This window comes from Populus nigra, chromosome 4 (assembly GCF_951802175.1).
Source record: "Populus nigra chromosome 4, ddPopNigr1.1, whole genome shotgun sequence".
NCBI classification, from domain to species: Eukaryota; Viridiplantae; Streptophyta; class Magnoliopsida; order Malpighiales; family Salicaceae; genus Populus; species Populus nigra.
This window is the reverse complement of record NC_084855.1, coordinates 14,702,196-14,716,447: the sequence shown is the minus strand read 5'-3', so window position 1 is coordinate 14,716,447 and position 14,252 is coordinate 14,702,196. Positions and strand designations below refer to the sequence as shown.

The 14,252-nt window shown below is 34.3% G+C and overlaps 1 protein-coding gene across 2 annotated transcripts; it reads left to right on the top strand.

Moving 5' to 3' along the window:
• Nucleotides 1-9,939: 9,939 nt before the first annotated feature.
• On the top strand, nt 9,940-14,083 carry LOC133691882 (probable polygalacturonase). 2 transcript variants are annotated; one of them, XM_062112502.1, is made up of 6 exons: nt 9,940-10,792; nt 11,496-11,813; nt 12,189-12,309; nt 12,414-12,522; nt 12,733-12,803; nt 13,084-14,083. In XM_062112502.1, exons 1-6 carry the CDS (start codon nt 10,775-10,777, stop codon nt 13,776-13,778), a joined length of 1,332 nt encoding a protein of 443 aa, XP_061968486.1. In that variant the 5' UTR covers nt 9,940-10,774; the 3' UTR covers nt 13,779-14,083. The 2 variants fall into 2 exon arrangements, with proteins under 2 accessions (XP_061968486.1, XP_061968485.1); XM_062112501.1 differs by having other exon boundaries at nt 12,414-12,588.
• Nucleotides 14,084-14,252: the final 169 nt, after the last annotated feature.

Genomic DNA, 14,252 nt, shown 5'->3' with positions numbered 1-14,252 from the left:
AAGGGAGCAATGGTTTTGGCTCGTGGAAAGAAAACCGGCACCCTGTATATGACCACAAGATTTGCAGACATTATTGCCTCTACTGAAGCAGAAAATCAAGCACAGCTATGGCACTGTAGACTCGGCCATATGAGTCAAAAAGGGATGAAAATACTTCAGTCGAAGGGAAAACTGCCAGAGCTTAAAAATGTTGATCTAGACATTTGTGAAAGCTGTGTTCTTGGAAAACAGAAGAAGCTTAGTTTCTTAAAGGTTGGCAGGGCCTTAAGACCAAGAAAGCTAGAACTAGTGCACACAGATTTATGGGGACCGTCTCCAGTGGCATCTCTTGGAGGTTCTCGGTATTACGTAACTTTCATTGATGATTTCAGCAGAAAGGTATGGGTCTACTTTCTGAAAAATAAATCTGATGTGTTCGAAACATTCAAGAAGTGGAAGGCTATGGTTGAAAATGAATCAGGTTTAAAGTTGAAATGCTTAAGATCTGATAATGGAGGAGAATACATTGATGGAGGTTTCAAGAAGTATTGCGCTGTTAATGGTATCAGAATGGAAAAGACCATTCCAGGCACACCACAACAGAATGGCATTGCTGAAAGAATGAACCGGACCATCAATGAACGAGCTAGAAGCATGAGGCTGCATTCAGGGCTACCTCAAACATTCTGGGCTGACGCAGTTCATACTGCAGTTTACTTGATCAACCGTGGACCATCAGTTCCTTTGGAGTTCAGATTGCCCGAGGAAGTATGGAGAGGAAAAGAGGTACAACTTTCTCATTTAAAGGTCTTTGGGTGTGTTTCCTATGTGCATATAGATTCTGATGCTCGCAACAAGCTAGATGCCAAATCCAAGAAATGTTTCTTCATTGGCTATGGAGATGAAGAATTTGGATTTCGGTTCTGGGATGATCAGAACAGAAAGATTATCAGAAGCAGGAACGTGATCTTCAATGAGAAAGTTTTGTACAAAGACAGATCAAGTGCAGAAACAGATATGACTGATTCAGATACAAGTCCACAAAAATCTGAATTCATCAGATTAGAAGGGCTTCCCGATGTTACCGAGCAAAACAAAACTCAAGAGTCTTTACAAGAAGATTCAAGCACATCTGTACCCACCACTACACAAGATGATGCAGAGCCAAGTGAACCAATTGTTTATGTTCGCAGGTCTTCAAGGACTGTAAAGCCCCCACAACGGTTCACACTTCTACTGAATTATATTTTTCTGACAGATGGTGGTGAGCCGCTAAGTTATGAAGAATCCTTACAAGATGGAAACTCAAGCAAGTGGGAGTTAGCCATGAAGGATGAGATGAGTTCGTTGCTGAAGAACAAGACCTGGGAGCTGACCACACTACCTGAAGGAAAGAAGGCTTTGCAAAACAAGTGGGTCTACAGAGTAAAGATTGAGCATGATGGAAGCAAACGGTTCAAGGCAAGACTTGTTGTAAAAGGGTTTCAACAAAAGAAAGGGATTGACTACTCTGAGATATTTTCTCCAGTTGTGAAGCTTACAACAATCAGAGTTGTTCTGGGGATAGTAGCAGCAGAGAATTTACATCTTGAACAATTAGATGTAAAAACAGCTTTTCTTCATGGAGAATTGGAGGAAGACATTTACATGCAACAACCAGAGGGGTTTGAAATACCAGGAAAGGAGAACCAAGTCTGCAAGCTAAAGAAAAGCCTATACGGTTTGAAGCAAGCTCCAAGACAGTGGTACAAGAAGTTTGACAACTTCATGTGTAGTTCGGGATACACAAGATGCCAGGCTGATCACTGTTGCTATGTCAAACATTTTGATAACTCCTACATCATTCTACTATTATATGTGGATGATATGTTGATTGCAGGATCCAACATTGAGGAGATTGACAAGCTGAAACAACAATTGTCAAAACAGTTTGAAATGAAGGATCTGGGAGCTGCTAAACAAATACTTGGCATGAGAATCATCAGAGATCAAGACAAAGGCATCCTAAAGCTTTCACAAACAGAGTATGTCAAGAAGGTTCTCAGCAGGTTTAGTATGGATAATGCTAAACTAGTAAGTACACCTCTGGGGAATCATTTCAAGCTCAGCAAAGACCAGTAACCAAAAACTGAGCTAGAAAGTGGATACATGGATAAGATTCCATACGCCTCAGCTATCGGCTCTTTGATGTATGCTATGGTCTGTACTAGACCAGACATTGCCCATGCAGTGGGAGTTGTAAGCCGATATATGAGCAATCCTGGAAAGCAACATTGGGAGGCGGTGAAATGGATCATGAGATACTTAAAAGGTTCATCAGAGACATGTCTTACCTTCACAGACGGTGGTTTGAAACTTGAAGGTTTTGTAGACGCTGATCTAGCAGGAGATGTTGATAGCAGAAAGAGCACTACAGGATATGTATATACTCTAGGAGGTACTGCTGTTTCCTGGAGTTCTACCTTGCAAAAGATCGTCGCTCTTTCAACAACAGAAGCTGAATATGTTGCAGTCTCAGAATCTGCAAAAGAGATCGTATGGCTGCAGAGTTTTCTGAAAGAATTGGGCAAGATGAATGGAAAGGGTACTTTGTATAGCGACAGTCAGAGTGCAATCTTCCTTGCCAAGAATCCAGCATATCACTCCAGGACTAAGCATATTCAGATCAAATATCACTTCATCTGACAATTGCTAGATGAGGAGCAACTACTGCTAGAAAAGGTCTGCGGAAGCAAGAATCCAGCTGACATGTTAACCAAAGGAGTTACACTTGATAAACTGAAGTTGTGCAAAACTTCAGTTGGTCTTCAAGGATAAAAGATGATTTCATTGTTTGTCTCCAAGTGGGAGATTGTTAGCAAGTGGAAGACAAACAATGTCCCACCATATGCAAGTGGGAATACCTAATCTCCCACTTGGCACATGGTGGAGGACACAAACGGTGGGCATAAATCAAGGCATGATTTATGCCCCTTCACTCCCATCTTGTATATATATAAGCTCAGTGAAGAGCTGCGTGTGTGTGTGAAAAACACAGAGAGAACAGAAGAAAAGTGAGAGCAGCAGAGAGAGCTTGAGTGAGTAGAGTTGAGTTAAGAAGAGTTTTTTTTTTCCTCCTCCTTTGTTTGTATTGTTTCTTTGAAGTGATTAATACAAACCAGTAGCTCCGTGGTGTAGGCAAGTTGCCGAACCACGTAAATTGATGTGTGTTTGAATTCGGAAATAACCCAACACTTCTGACATGGGATTAGTACAAACAAATCAAGAGGTTGCCGAAACCCAAACATCACTCGTGCCCTGTGAGACAAAATGAGATTATGAAGATCCAAGAAAGGCTGTTGCCAAGTAATAGGGCACAAGAGAGAAGTAAAATGCAGTAAACTGATCCTAAAGCGGGAAGTCAACTTGCTGAATGAACCGATGCAGGCGGACCATCCATGGAAATACTGGGAAGTAACCCTGTTCTCTCTTCTTCTACACAATTACGTACTGGCTGTGTTTGGTGTCATTGGATACTCGACCTTGGAAACCTTCACCTTTTCTTTTTACAGTACTGCTCCAGATTCGAGACTTCCCTTTGCGTTGTGTTTTTCCTTGTAGTGCCTAGTACTTTGTCCCCAGCTGTTTGGACAAATTTTCTTGATTGGTTTAAGTTCCTGTTTGTACTTGATGGATTGGTGCTCCTCTGCCCTTTTAAAATGGTCTTAAACTCGTTGGCATCTTGGGGGTGTTTTGGAAGGTGCATTCTGTCTGTTGTTGTCTGGTTCAGCACTTTTGAGGTTTATGGCACTTTAGTGTAATGTGTTGTTTAAAGTAGTTTTTTATTGTAATTATACATTTTTTTAATATTTTTTAGTTTTGATATTAACATATTAAAATTATTGAAAAACACTATAAAAAATATCAATTTAATATTTTTTTCAAATCAAAATCACTTTTAAAAAGAATCTAAAAATATAAACAGAAACTTAGTCAAATACTCTCCTTGAGCCCTAACTAGTATATTAATTAAGGTTTAGGTTTTTCTAGTATGATATGCCTTCGGCTAGTTATCTTTTTTTTTTTTTTCTTTCTCTCTTTAGTTTCTTTGTCGTTTCATCATGATGTTTGAAAATCTTAGATATATGAAGAGGTTTAATCTTAGGAAAATTCTATATATCCAGGTAATTACAAATCTTGAGTCCCATAACTATAAATGATACCCATAAAAACATTTATTTTTATGATGCAGATTGCTTTCTCATTAACTTTGATAATTTCTTCCTTTTAAATTTTAAAAACTCAAAATATGATTAAGTAGATTTCAGCACAACTTGAAAATAAATTAAATATAGGGTTAATCTATAATAGAATTAGAAAGTATATCTACCATATCATCATATTATTGCTGATTTACTTCTAATTTATATCACTATTATTGAACTCTGACCAATTTAGTGGGTTGATCTAAAGTCTAGTTGACTTGTCCCCTAGTCCAGGTAGGGCGTTTTAAAAAAATCAACTTGAAATAGACCCGATTTGATGCTCATAACCTCATTAATTTGGTTAAACCTGGTTTAGCATTTCAATTTTTTTTTAAATGATATTATTATAATTTTCTTATAATTTCTTTTTATTGGTTAACACTTAATTTAGACCTTTCACTAGGTAAATCTCAAAACAAGTTTAATAACTTACGATTTACACTAGTATCCATGATGCCAAAGGATTTGAATTAATTGTTTTTAGTGGTATAATTGCCAATTATTAGATGTTTTCTTTTTTGGGTTTTAAACATGTTACAAGCAGGAGGTGTGGAGTATTCCCAAGCTTTAAAGCCAATGGGGTAGGAGAGTTCCTTCATAGGGTGAACTTCTTAGACTTAGCTCGGCATTGCTTTGGTGTCTGTGCTTTATCACAGGCCAGACAATTTCGTGTAAGAAATGATATTTAGTAGTCGAAATTGTTATTTTTAAAAAAAATATATGGCTTGGGTTATAAATCCAACTAAGTTGAACATGTTGGCTTTATTTCAATTAGACGGAAAAAAAAAGAAGAAAACAATAGTAGATTAATCAAATTTAAAAGAAAAGTGATTAGGATAATATGGGGAAAAATATTTTTTTTCAAAAAGAAACAAATGATGTATCTCAATTTACAACTCATTAAATATGGGAGTACACAATGAGGTAAAACGACAAAAAAAAAACAGATTTTGATTGACCCAAGTTAGCATGACAAACCTATAACCCCGGTAATCAAGGTTGTACCAATGTGGGATATCCCGTCAAAATTGCGACCTAGATCATGAGATTGTAATAATTTTATAAAAAATAAAGAGAATTATAAAGCCTTTTTTTAAAAAAATAATTTTGCTAATTTTTTAAACTCATGACCTGGGTCATTAAGCCCGAAGCATTCTATCTAAAAAAATCATGAAGTTTAATTCTTAATCAATCAAATATTAAAGAATTAAATTGAAAAAAGAATTTAAATTATACAAAGGATTCAAAAAATAGCAATTAAAAGAATGATGATCAAAATTAAAATACAAAATAAATTTTATATTTGATTGAAGGGTGAAATTGAAAAGAAAAATCAATTTAGCAGAAGGACCCAAAAAAATATGGGTGAAATTGAAAAGAAGAAAAAAGTATTTTAGCAAAAGGACCCAAAAGAATTCCAAAGAATAGGGATCAAAATTGACATAAAAATAAAAAAGAAATTGATTGAAGGGTGAAATTGAAAAGAATAATAAATTTTTAAAAAAGACAAAGAAAAAAAATTAGAAATTAAAACAATGAGAAACAAATTGAAAAACATTACACCATCAATTTGAATTGAAAAATAAAATTAGAAACCAACAATTTATTTTACAAAAGGGTCAAGAAAATTAATTAGAAATAAAAAAATAAAGATCAAATTAGAAAATATAATATTTGATAAATTAAAATTGAAGGATGAAATTGAAAATAAGTAAAACTTCTTCAAAAGGATCAAGAACAAAAATTAGAAATTATAAGAATAAGAAATGAAGTTGAAATACCAACAACAAAAAAGAATAAATTGTAACTTTAGGAGGGAGAGAAAAGAAAATGAAAAGAAAGACCCACTAGTTACAAACCGGGCTATCAATACCGATACGCACCTCTCCACAGAGAAGAGAACATGGTTGCGCTTCCAATGACAAGGCGGAAAGATATTTTTGGACTCCTGAAGGCACTACACGTGCCTTTTAATATTGCACACGCGCCCCACCTTTTTTAATTTTTAGTCAAATATTAAGTTGCCCCTGACCTGATTTAATAATAATAATAAAAATTATTGTGAAAAGATAAAAAAAGGTTACTGACTCCAACTTTAAATTTTTTTTCCCTTAAGAGTATTTTAGCTGTTTCATTATATTTTAAAATTGTTTATTATTTTTTATATAAGATCAAATATCAAATTGCTCCTCAACTAATATTATAAAAAAAACATTACAAAAATACAAAAATATCTCTTGAGGTTATTTTTATTCATTTTTTTTTGTTTCTAAGAGTATTTTAATCCTTTCATTATGCAATTATGATGATAAAAGATTTATTTATTTCGAGTTAATTTGATAATAACTAAAGAATTCCGTGAAAAAACTTTAATGTTATCAAAAACTATTATTAATTTTTTTTTAATGAAGAGGCAAAACAATGATTATCCTATTATCCTATTATTCCAGCAAATAATATTATTAAGTTTAAAGTCAGTGTTTTTTTCTTTTAATTGAGTCACAGTTTTTTTCTTTTCGACACAGTGTTTTCTTTTCTTTTTTGGCCAGAGTATTTTTGGTCGCGGTCCAGCCTAGTTTTGGGTGTCGTGAGTATTTAAATTTTCAGCAAAGTAAAACGTTTTAACGGTTGTCTTTGCCGTGACAAACATTTTTATGACCGCAACTGCACAAAACTACAGAAATAAAAACAAAAATAGGTTAAAAGAGAACACTTCCGAGAAAGAGGAAACCATAAATTAGATAACAGAATTTTTGTTTTTAATTTTAGGGTGCATGGTAAAAAAAAAATACTAAAAAGTCTCTAATATTCTAACCCAACTACATTAATTAATTATAAGACTTAGGAATAATATTTAAAGAGTTAACCTGAGTATACTTGAGTTTTTTTTTTTCTTTCTAAAAGGTTATCTAGATCTCATGACCCTGATCATGAGTCCTTCAACGTTTGATTTTATTTTTATTGGGTTGTTTTCATCTCGTGACCCAGGGTACAAGTTTGAAGGGTTAACCCAATTAACTCAATTTGTTTTTTTTTAATTTACTTTTTTTTTCTCAATTTTATCATTTAATATTGAATTTGATTGAGAATTATGTTTTATGATTTGTTTGGATTTGCTTTTTATTAGGTTATCTTAATCTCGTGACTTAAGAATAATGCTTAACGGATTAACTCGAGTTAACTTAGCTCATATTTATGTAATTCTTTTAATATAAATTATTATAAATTTCATCATTTAACATTGGGTCCGACAGATAGGAGTTGAGCTTCATAATTTGTTTTGATTTGCTTTCTATGAAGTTATCTAAGTCTTATGACCAAAGTTATGAATTTGATAGGTTAAATCAGGTCTTTTTTTTATATATGAGGTTATCTCAGTCTGATGATCATGATCATGAGTTTAGCTTATTGACTCATGTCATTTTTTATGTTCTTTTTCTAATTGATTTTTTTGATCAATTTGTTTTCCATGAGGTTATCTCGGTCTTATGATTCAGGTCGCGAGTTTCACTGGTTAACTCGAGTAGCTTTCTAAATCCCTTTTTAATTAATTTTTTTTCAATCTCACTCTTACTAGTTTGATTGAGAATTAGGCTTTATAATTTATTGTGATTTACTTTTTATGGAGTTATCATAGTCTCATAATTCAGGTCATGAATCTAACATGTTAAGCCAAATCATGGATTTAACATGTTAACCCGGGTTGAACCAAGTCAATCTAATATGTTGTTATCTTAAATAAAAAAAAAGATATCATCTTGAATTTGTTTTGGTCAAACTATATTGTTACTTTAATGTTTTCATACATATGGTCTTAATTAAAAAACCTAGGGGTGATTGGGTGGGGTTAGAAGCCTAAGCATACGCCTGGTTTTTTTTGATAAAAATATGAGTGACATGTCACCTATTAAGCTGCTACCTAAAATTTAACCACCATTTGTGGTGGTTGAAAAATTGAGGGGGGTAATGCAAACCCAGAGGGTAAGAACTTTAGAACTCACAATCAAGATTGAACACAATTCAATAAAGCTAAAATTAAGTTGAAAAGAACTTGACCCAATTATTATAATAAACCAATAACCGAAGGTATAAGGATAAATGCTACAAAGAAAAAATCTTCGATATGTTTTGAAAGTTTATGAAGAAGTAAGAGTAAGAGAAATCTCTGGTATAGAAATTTATATATGAATAATTAATAAGTTGTGGCAGCTTATAAACCAAAAAAATTATTTATAGTTCAACATAAAAAAACCTACTAGAAATTGGGTAGGAATTAAAACCCACATATAAACTAGTTTAAAAGTGTTTTAAAATAAAATAACAAAGCATGACTATTACATAAAGATGTGGAACCAAGTTTTAATCATGTTAAGCAACTTCATCTCTTGTTTGAATCACATTGATCAGGGCCAGATCTCTTTTTTAACTTAGTTTAATTCTTAATGCCGTTTTAGAAAGAATTCTCGAAGCTTGCTGGACCTAAACATCTCAAATCATTCCATTGAATGTCTCTTTAATTTTTTTGGCTATTGTCCTTATAATTGGTCCAAATAACACATGCATCAATCATTATTGGGGGTTGAGTTTTGACCAAAAAAATTCATTTTCCCATCCTTTTTTTTTTTAAAAAAAACACCTAAAAAACATAATAGAAACCTCCATAAACCCTACAACATTCTAAAATCCTCAAAAAACAAAAACTAACCTTATTAAAAAAAATCTAAAAATACCTCGATCAACTTTTTTTTTTTCCAGGTATGTTCATAGGGGAAAATGTCATTATCAAATTTCTCTCATTGAATAAAACTTTTTGACATCAAGATTAATCGTTTTTATTGTCAAAATATGATCAACTAATAACTTTCTCTTTCTCTCTCAAATCTAAAAATTAAAAATAAACAAAATAAAATTTTGAACTAGATAAAAATTCTAAAAACTGTAAGACTAACCATATATTTTCTTTGTGTTTTACATTGTGGTCCTCTATCTTTTAGGTTTTTTTTTTAAATTTTGTTACAATTTAAAACTTTATCTCATGAAATTAGGTTATAAAAAGATTAAATAAAATATATTTTGAGAGTGAATTTGAAAAGGATGAAAATAAACAATGAAGAAGGAGGAGGAGGGAGGTATTTTAATATATGAACAATAATAAAGCATAAGGGAAAAAACACCAAATATTTTAATTGCATGAATAACTTTTTTAATATTAAAATATAAATATGATATGTTGGAAATTATCCTGATAATGTATTTTCTATATGGCCATGTTACCTATATTAAAAGTTTCGTCCATCATACATATTTTTTTAAGAACGTATTAATTTCCTTCAATGACTTGGTAACTAAAGCTGAAATAAAATTCAATCAAAATAAATATTGTTTTCAAGCACTTTAAAAGTTTTAATGGTGAAAATAGAATTTTAATAAGGTACCTTATAGGAGACGAGCGATGTAAGTATATTATTTAGGATTTTAATTGTGATAAAATTTCAAGCACTTGATGAAATTGTCGGAATAAAAAAACAAAATATGAAACTATAACCCATCCCACCAAAGATCTATAACGTTTTATCCTACTTTTTTGAAAAGAAAAAAGGCAAAATTATTGATTAATTTCCAATTACACCATATCATAATTTTAGTTACATTTTAAAAAAAAAAACAAAATCAAGGATAAATTCAAAGAGAAAGATAAATTCAGGAACTCCCATTACTTACTGAAGTTTCCCCCTCAACGAAAAGGCTTCCTAAAAGACGAGGCCAAATGATGATTGAAGAAGTAAAATTACATGGGCAGGTTAGTTTTAGGACTAGATTCTCCAAACCTTGAACTGAAAACGTGAGATGGTCACATGCGAAGGCAAGCCTACCTATAGAGAGGAGGGAGGGAGGGAGGGAGAGGGAGAGAGAGAGATAGCGAGGGATGCCCTCCTTGTTCCATGGTCTCTCTCTCGAAAAATCAACTTCCATCAGTGTTAATTAGCTCTCAATCAAGGGAAACATAGAAAAACTAAAATCCTCAAAAGGGACACACAGACACCACTGTTTTAGCTCAAATATCAGTATTTAAACACTAACCCAACTTCGATTTCATCGAGTGCTTCAGTCCCTTTTGCTTTTTCGGGCTTTCTTTAGTTCATAGTGTATTTGTATTCTTGAAGAAGATCATAGGAGTGAGTGAGTGAGTGAGTGAGAAAATTACAGTGGAGTAGCAGATGAGGTGAAGGAACAATTAAGAGGGACCTACTGCTTAATTTTTGGCTGACAGCAACGGTCACTTTTAATGATATTTCTTTTCTTTTCTTCTTTGGATGGTATTGTTGGTGGTTGTTTGTCTCAATATCTAATCAGTGATCACACTCACAGACAGCACACACACTTGCATTTTCTTGCATAGGGAGAGATCTTGATTTGCAAGATCCCTACCCCTATCTTTATCAACCTCTCTCACTTTGAGGGAATTTGTTTGTTGGATTTTCTTATCTGGCAAACAAGGTGGGAAGGTTAAGCTGCTTGGGCTCAAAACGGAAATAGCAGATCTTAGTCATATGAGGAGATCTTTTACTGTGAGTTGCTTGATCATTTCTTATTTTAACTCTTCTTGCTCCCCTTTCCTTGTTTTCGCTCTCTTTTACCCTGTAGGTAAGTAAATTAGTGTATGGTTTCAAGAAAATGGTAAAGCATTGCCCTGACTCAGCTTATTTCAGTCAGAATTACAGTCGTAAATTCAAGTACATACATAAAATGAGAACAATTTGCTTGGGGATCTGATTGAAAAGAATTACTTCTTCTCTTTCACTGTTACCAAATGTTGATGGAGAAATGTTTATTAGTTTCCTTTTCTTTGTCAAAACTATGGCTGTCTTTTCAGTTTAACATCTTTCTGGCAAAATGTAGCTCAAGCGGCTTGCATTTCTATCTATCAGAAACTGATATGGCATGAAATCCGTGATCTATTGCTTATGAATTGGTATAAAACTACATGTTTGCTAGTTTAAAGTGCTTCACTCTCTATATATTTTAGTATTTCTTCCAGTTTTGATTCACATTTTACTTTACATGGCTTGCCTTTCTTTATATTCTGTTTCCTTGGCTAGCTTTTGAGTTTTTAAGCTGATCAAGGTCATCAACATTACCATACCTGTATATAAGAACTAACCATCGCTCACTATGATTAACTAGAAACACAAGTAAAGAAACAAAAAGACATAACTCAGATCTCTTACTCTACTTAATCATCTTAGAATATATATATATTTTTATTTTCAGCTGGTGAATGTGCTGCTGTTACTTGCGTTATTCGGTGATGCTCCATGGGCTATCAAGTGCAGCTTACTTTGCGAACAGGGCAACCTGGCAGTGATTCGACCTCACAGTGTCACTATTACTGAATTTGGAGCAGTTGGAGATGGGGTCACTCTCAACACAAAGGCATTCCAGAATGCCATCTTCTATCTCAATTCATTTGCTGACAAGGGCGGGGCCAAGCTCTTTGTCCCAACTGGCCGTTGGTTGACAGGAAGCTTTGATCTGATTAGTCATCTGACATTGTGGTTAGATAAGGATGCTGTCATCCTTGGATCAACTGTGAGTCCCCACTTCCACGCCAGAGAATATGTGCACAAAATGTGTGTTAAAATCTTTGCCAATTATCTGCAGTTATTCTATCTGGAAAGTTTGGACTGTGTTAATTTGGAAGCTAAAAGCTATTGTTTTTGATAAAATAGATCATACATGCATGAAAGTAAGTTATCTTTATATGAATATGTGAAAATCTATATTCCACGGGTTTCACTTACTGATTGATGCAAGTGATTATTAACATATGATTTTTGGTTCCTTATGCTAGTTCATCTGTGCAAATTCCCCCCAGTGTAATTGGGCAACCTTTCTTTTGATTTTGGGCCCACTGGTATGACATTGTGGCTCATAATACTGAATAACTTAACCTGAAAATTCCAGAACTCTGATGATTGGCCAGTTATTGATCCACTGCCATCATATGGCCGAGGGAGGGAGTTGCCTGGGAGGAGGCACAAAAGCCTTATTTATGGTCGTAATTTAACGGATGTTATTATAACAGGTCAGTGACATCTATAAGGTCTTTTATTTATTTTTATTTTGTTGTGAGTACTTATTTGTAGTTAAGTATGTTGTTTTTGAAATGGTACTGGTTTCACCATGCAGGTGACAATGGAACTATTGATGGCCAAGGCAGCATATGGTGGGACTGGTTCCGAAATCAAACCTTGAACTATACCCGGCCTCATCTGGTTGAATTTATGAACACTACTGGGTTAGTCATCTCAAACCTGACTTTCATAAATTCACCGTTCTGGACCATCCACCCTGTTTACTGCAGGTTTGTCATCTCCAAAATCAATCATATTGCATATCTCTTCCTTGTTGTTAGACTTGAAGTGTTTACATTATCATATAAAACTGTGCAAAAGTGAAGCTTTTATGAATTAGGGGGAGAGTTGAGACTGTTTTTCTGGATGAACAGCCAAGTTATTGTTCAGAATGTCACGATCCTTGCTCCTCTTGATTCACCAAACACTGATGGGATTGATCCAGGTGAGCTCTCTTTAAGGCTGGAAAATGTTCATGCAGTTTATGGATGAGAAATCTATGGTTTGAGATGCAAATAGATATATATATATAAATTACATTTCTCTTTGGAAAAAATCAAACTCATGCGTACTGTCATGGAATGTGGCTACTACTTGCTTGATTTTTAAAGTGAGAAGCATCTCTGCAAGATGCAAGTTAACTTCTTCTCACCGTCTAACCCATTTTCAATTACTCACTGTAAATACTTCATATGGTTCTTATTCACGTGTTTAAATGGATTCAGATTCTTCTGATGATGTTTGTGTTGAGGACTGCTTCGTTAGCACTGGTGATGATATAATTGCCATCAAAAGTGGGTGGGATGAGTATGGCATGTCATATGGTCGTCCTAGCAAAAACATTACCATTCGCAGGCTTGTTGGACAAACTACTAGTGCAGGGATTGCAATTGGAAGTGAGATGTCTGGAGGAGTGTCAGAGGTTCATGCAGAAAATCTCAGGTTCTACAATTCAACTACAGGTATCAGGATAAAAACGTCTCCTGGAAGGGGGGGATATGTGAGGAACATTTATATATCAAATATGAGCTTGACTGATGTCAAAACAGCTATAAGTTTCACTGGTCGATATGGAGAGCACCCAGATGAGTATTATGATCCAACGGCTCTCCCTTTAATAGAACGAATAACCATTGAGGATGTTGCGGGACACAATGTTAAATATGCTGGCCTTTTGGAGGGCATAGAAGGGGATACATTTCTTGACATTTGCCTGTTGAACATTAACCTCAGTGTGACCTCGAAGTCTCCATGGAATTGTTCATATATCCAAGGGTATTCTGACACGGTTTCCCCAGAAATTTGTGAGCCTCTCAGGGAGAGAATCTTCCCTGACCATTACTCAGATTGTTACTGTCTATCACATCACTTGCAAAGTTCAAGTAATCAAAACAGAGGTGGTGCTTGGTTGTCTTGGTAAATTTATGGAGGCATAATAGTATTGGTTCGGTGATTAATTCATCCTCTACTGTGAATGTTCAACGTGGTTCAAGATTTGATTCTTGCCATTATCCACACCGCTGCTCATTGCCTTTCAGAGGAAATGGTCGCCTGACATATTAAGTTGAGTGAAGTTGCTGATTTGTGGTTGTTGACTTGAGAAAATAGTCTTGAGAGATGATTTTTCCTGTAGCTGTGTGCAGTAACAAATAATTGAGTGCATTTTTTTTTAATATATATATATATCATAAGTGGTAATAGAATGAGCTTATACCTTCAAAACTATCTCCGTGCAAACGTGTCCGTGTGTCTGTGGAAAGCAAAAAGGAAGAAAAAGAAGAGCATTTTACACCATTTTGGATACGGCTCGTTTTGTGATGCTATTGGTGTTGAAGAAATTGCAGAAAATGATGGGATTAGGATGGTCTCTCTCTCTCTCTCTCTCTCTCTCGCA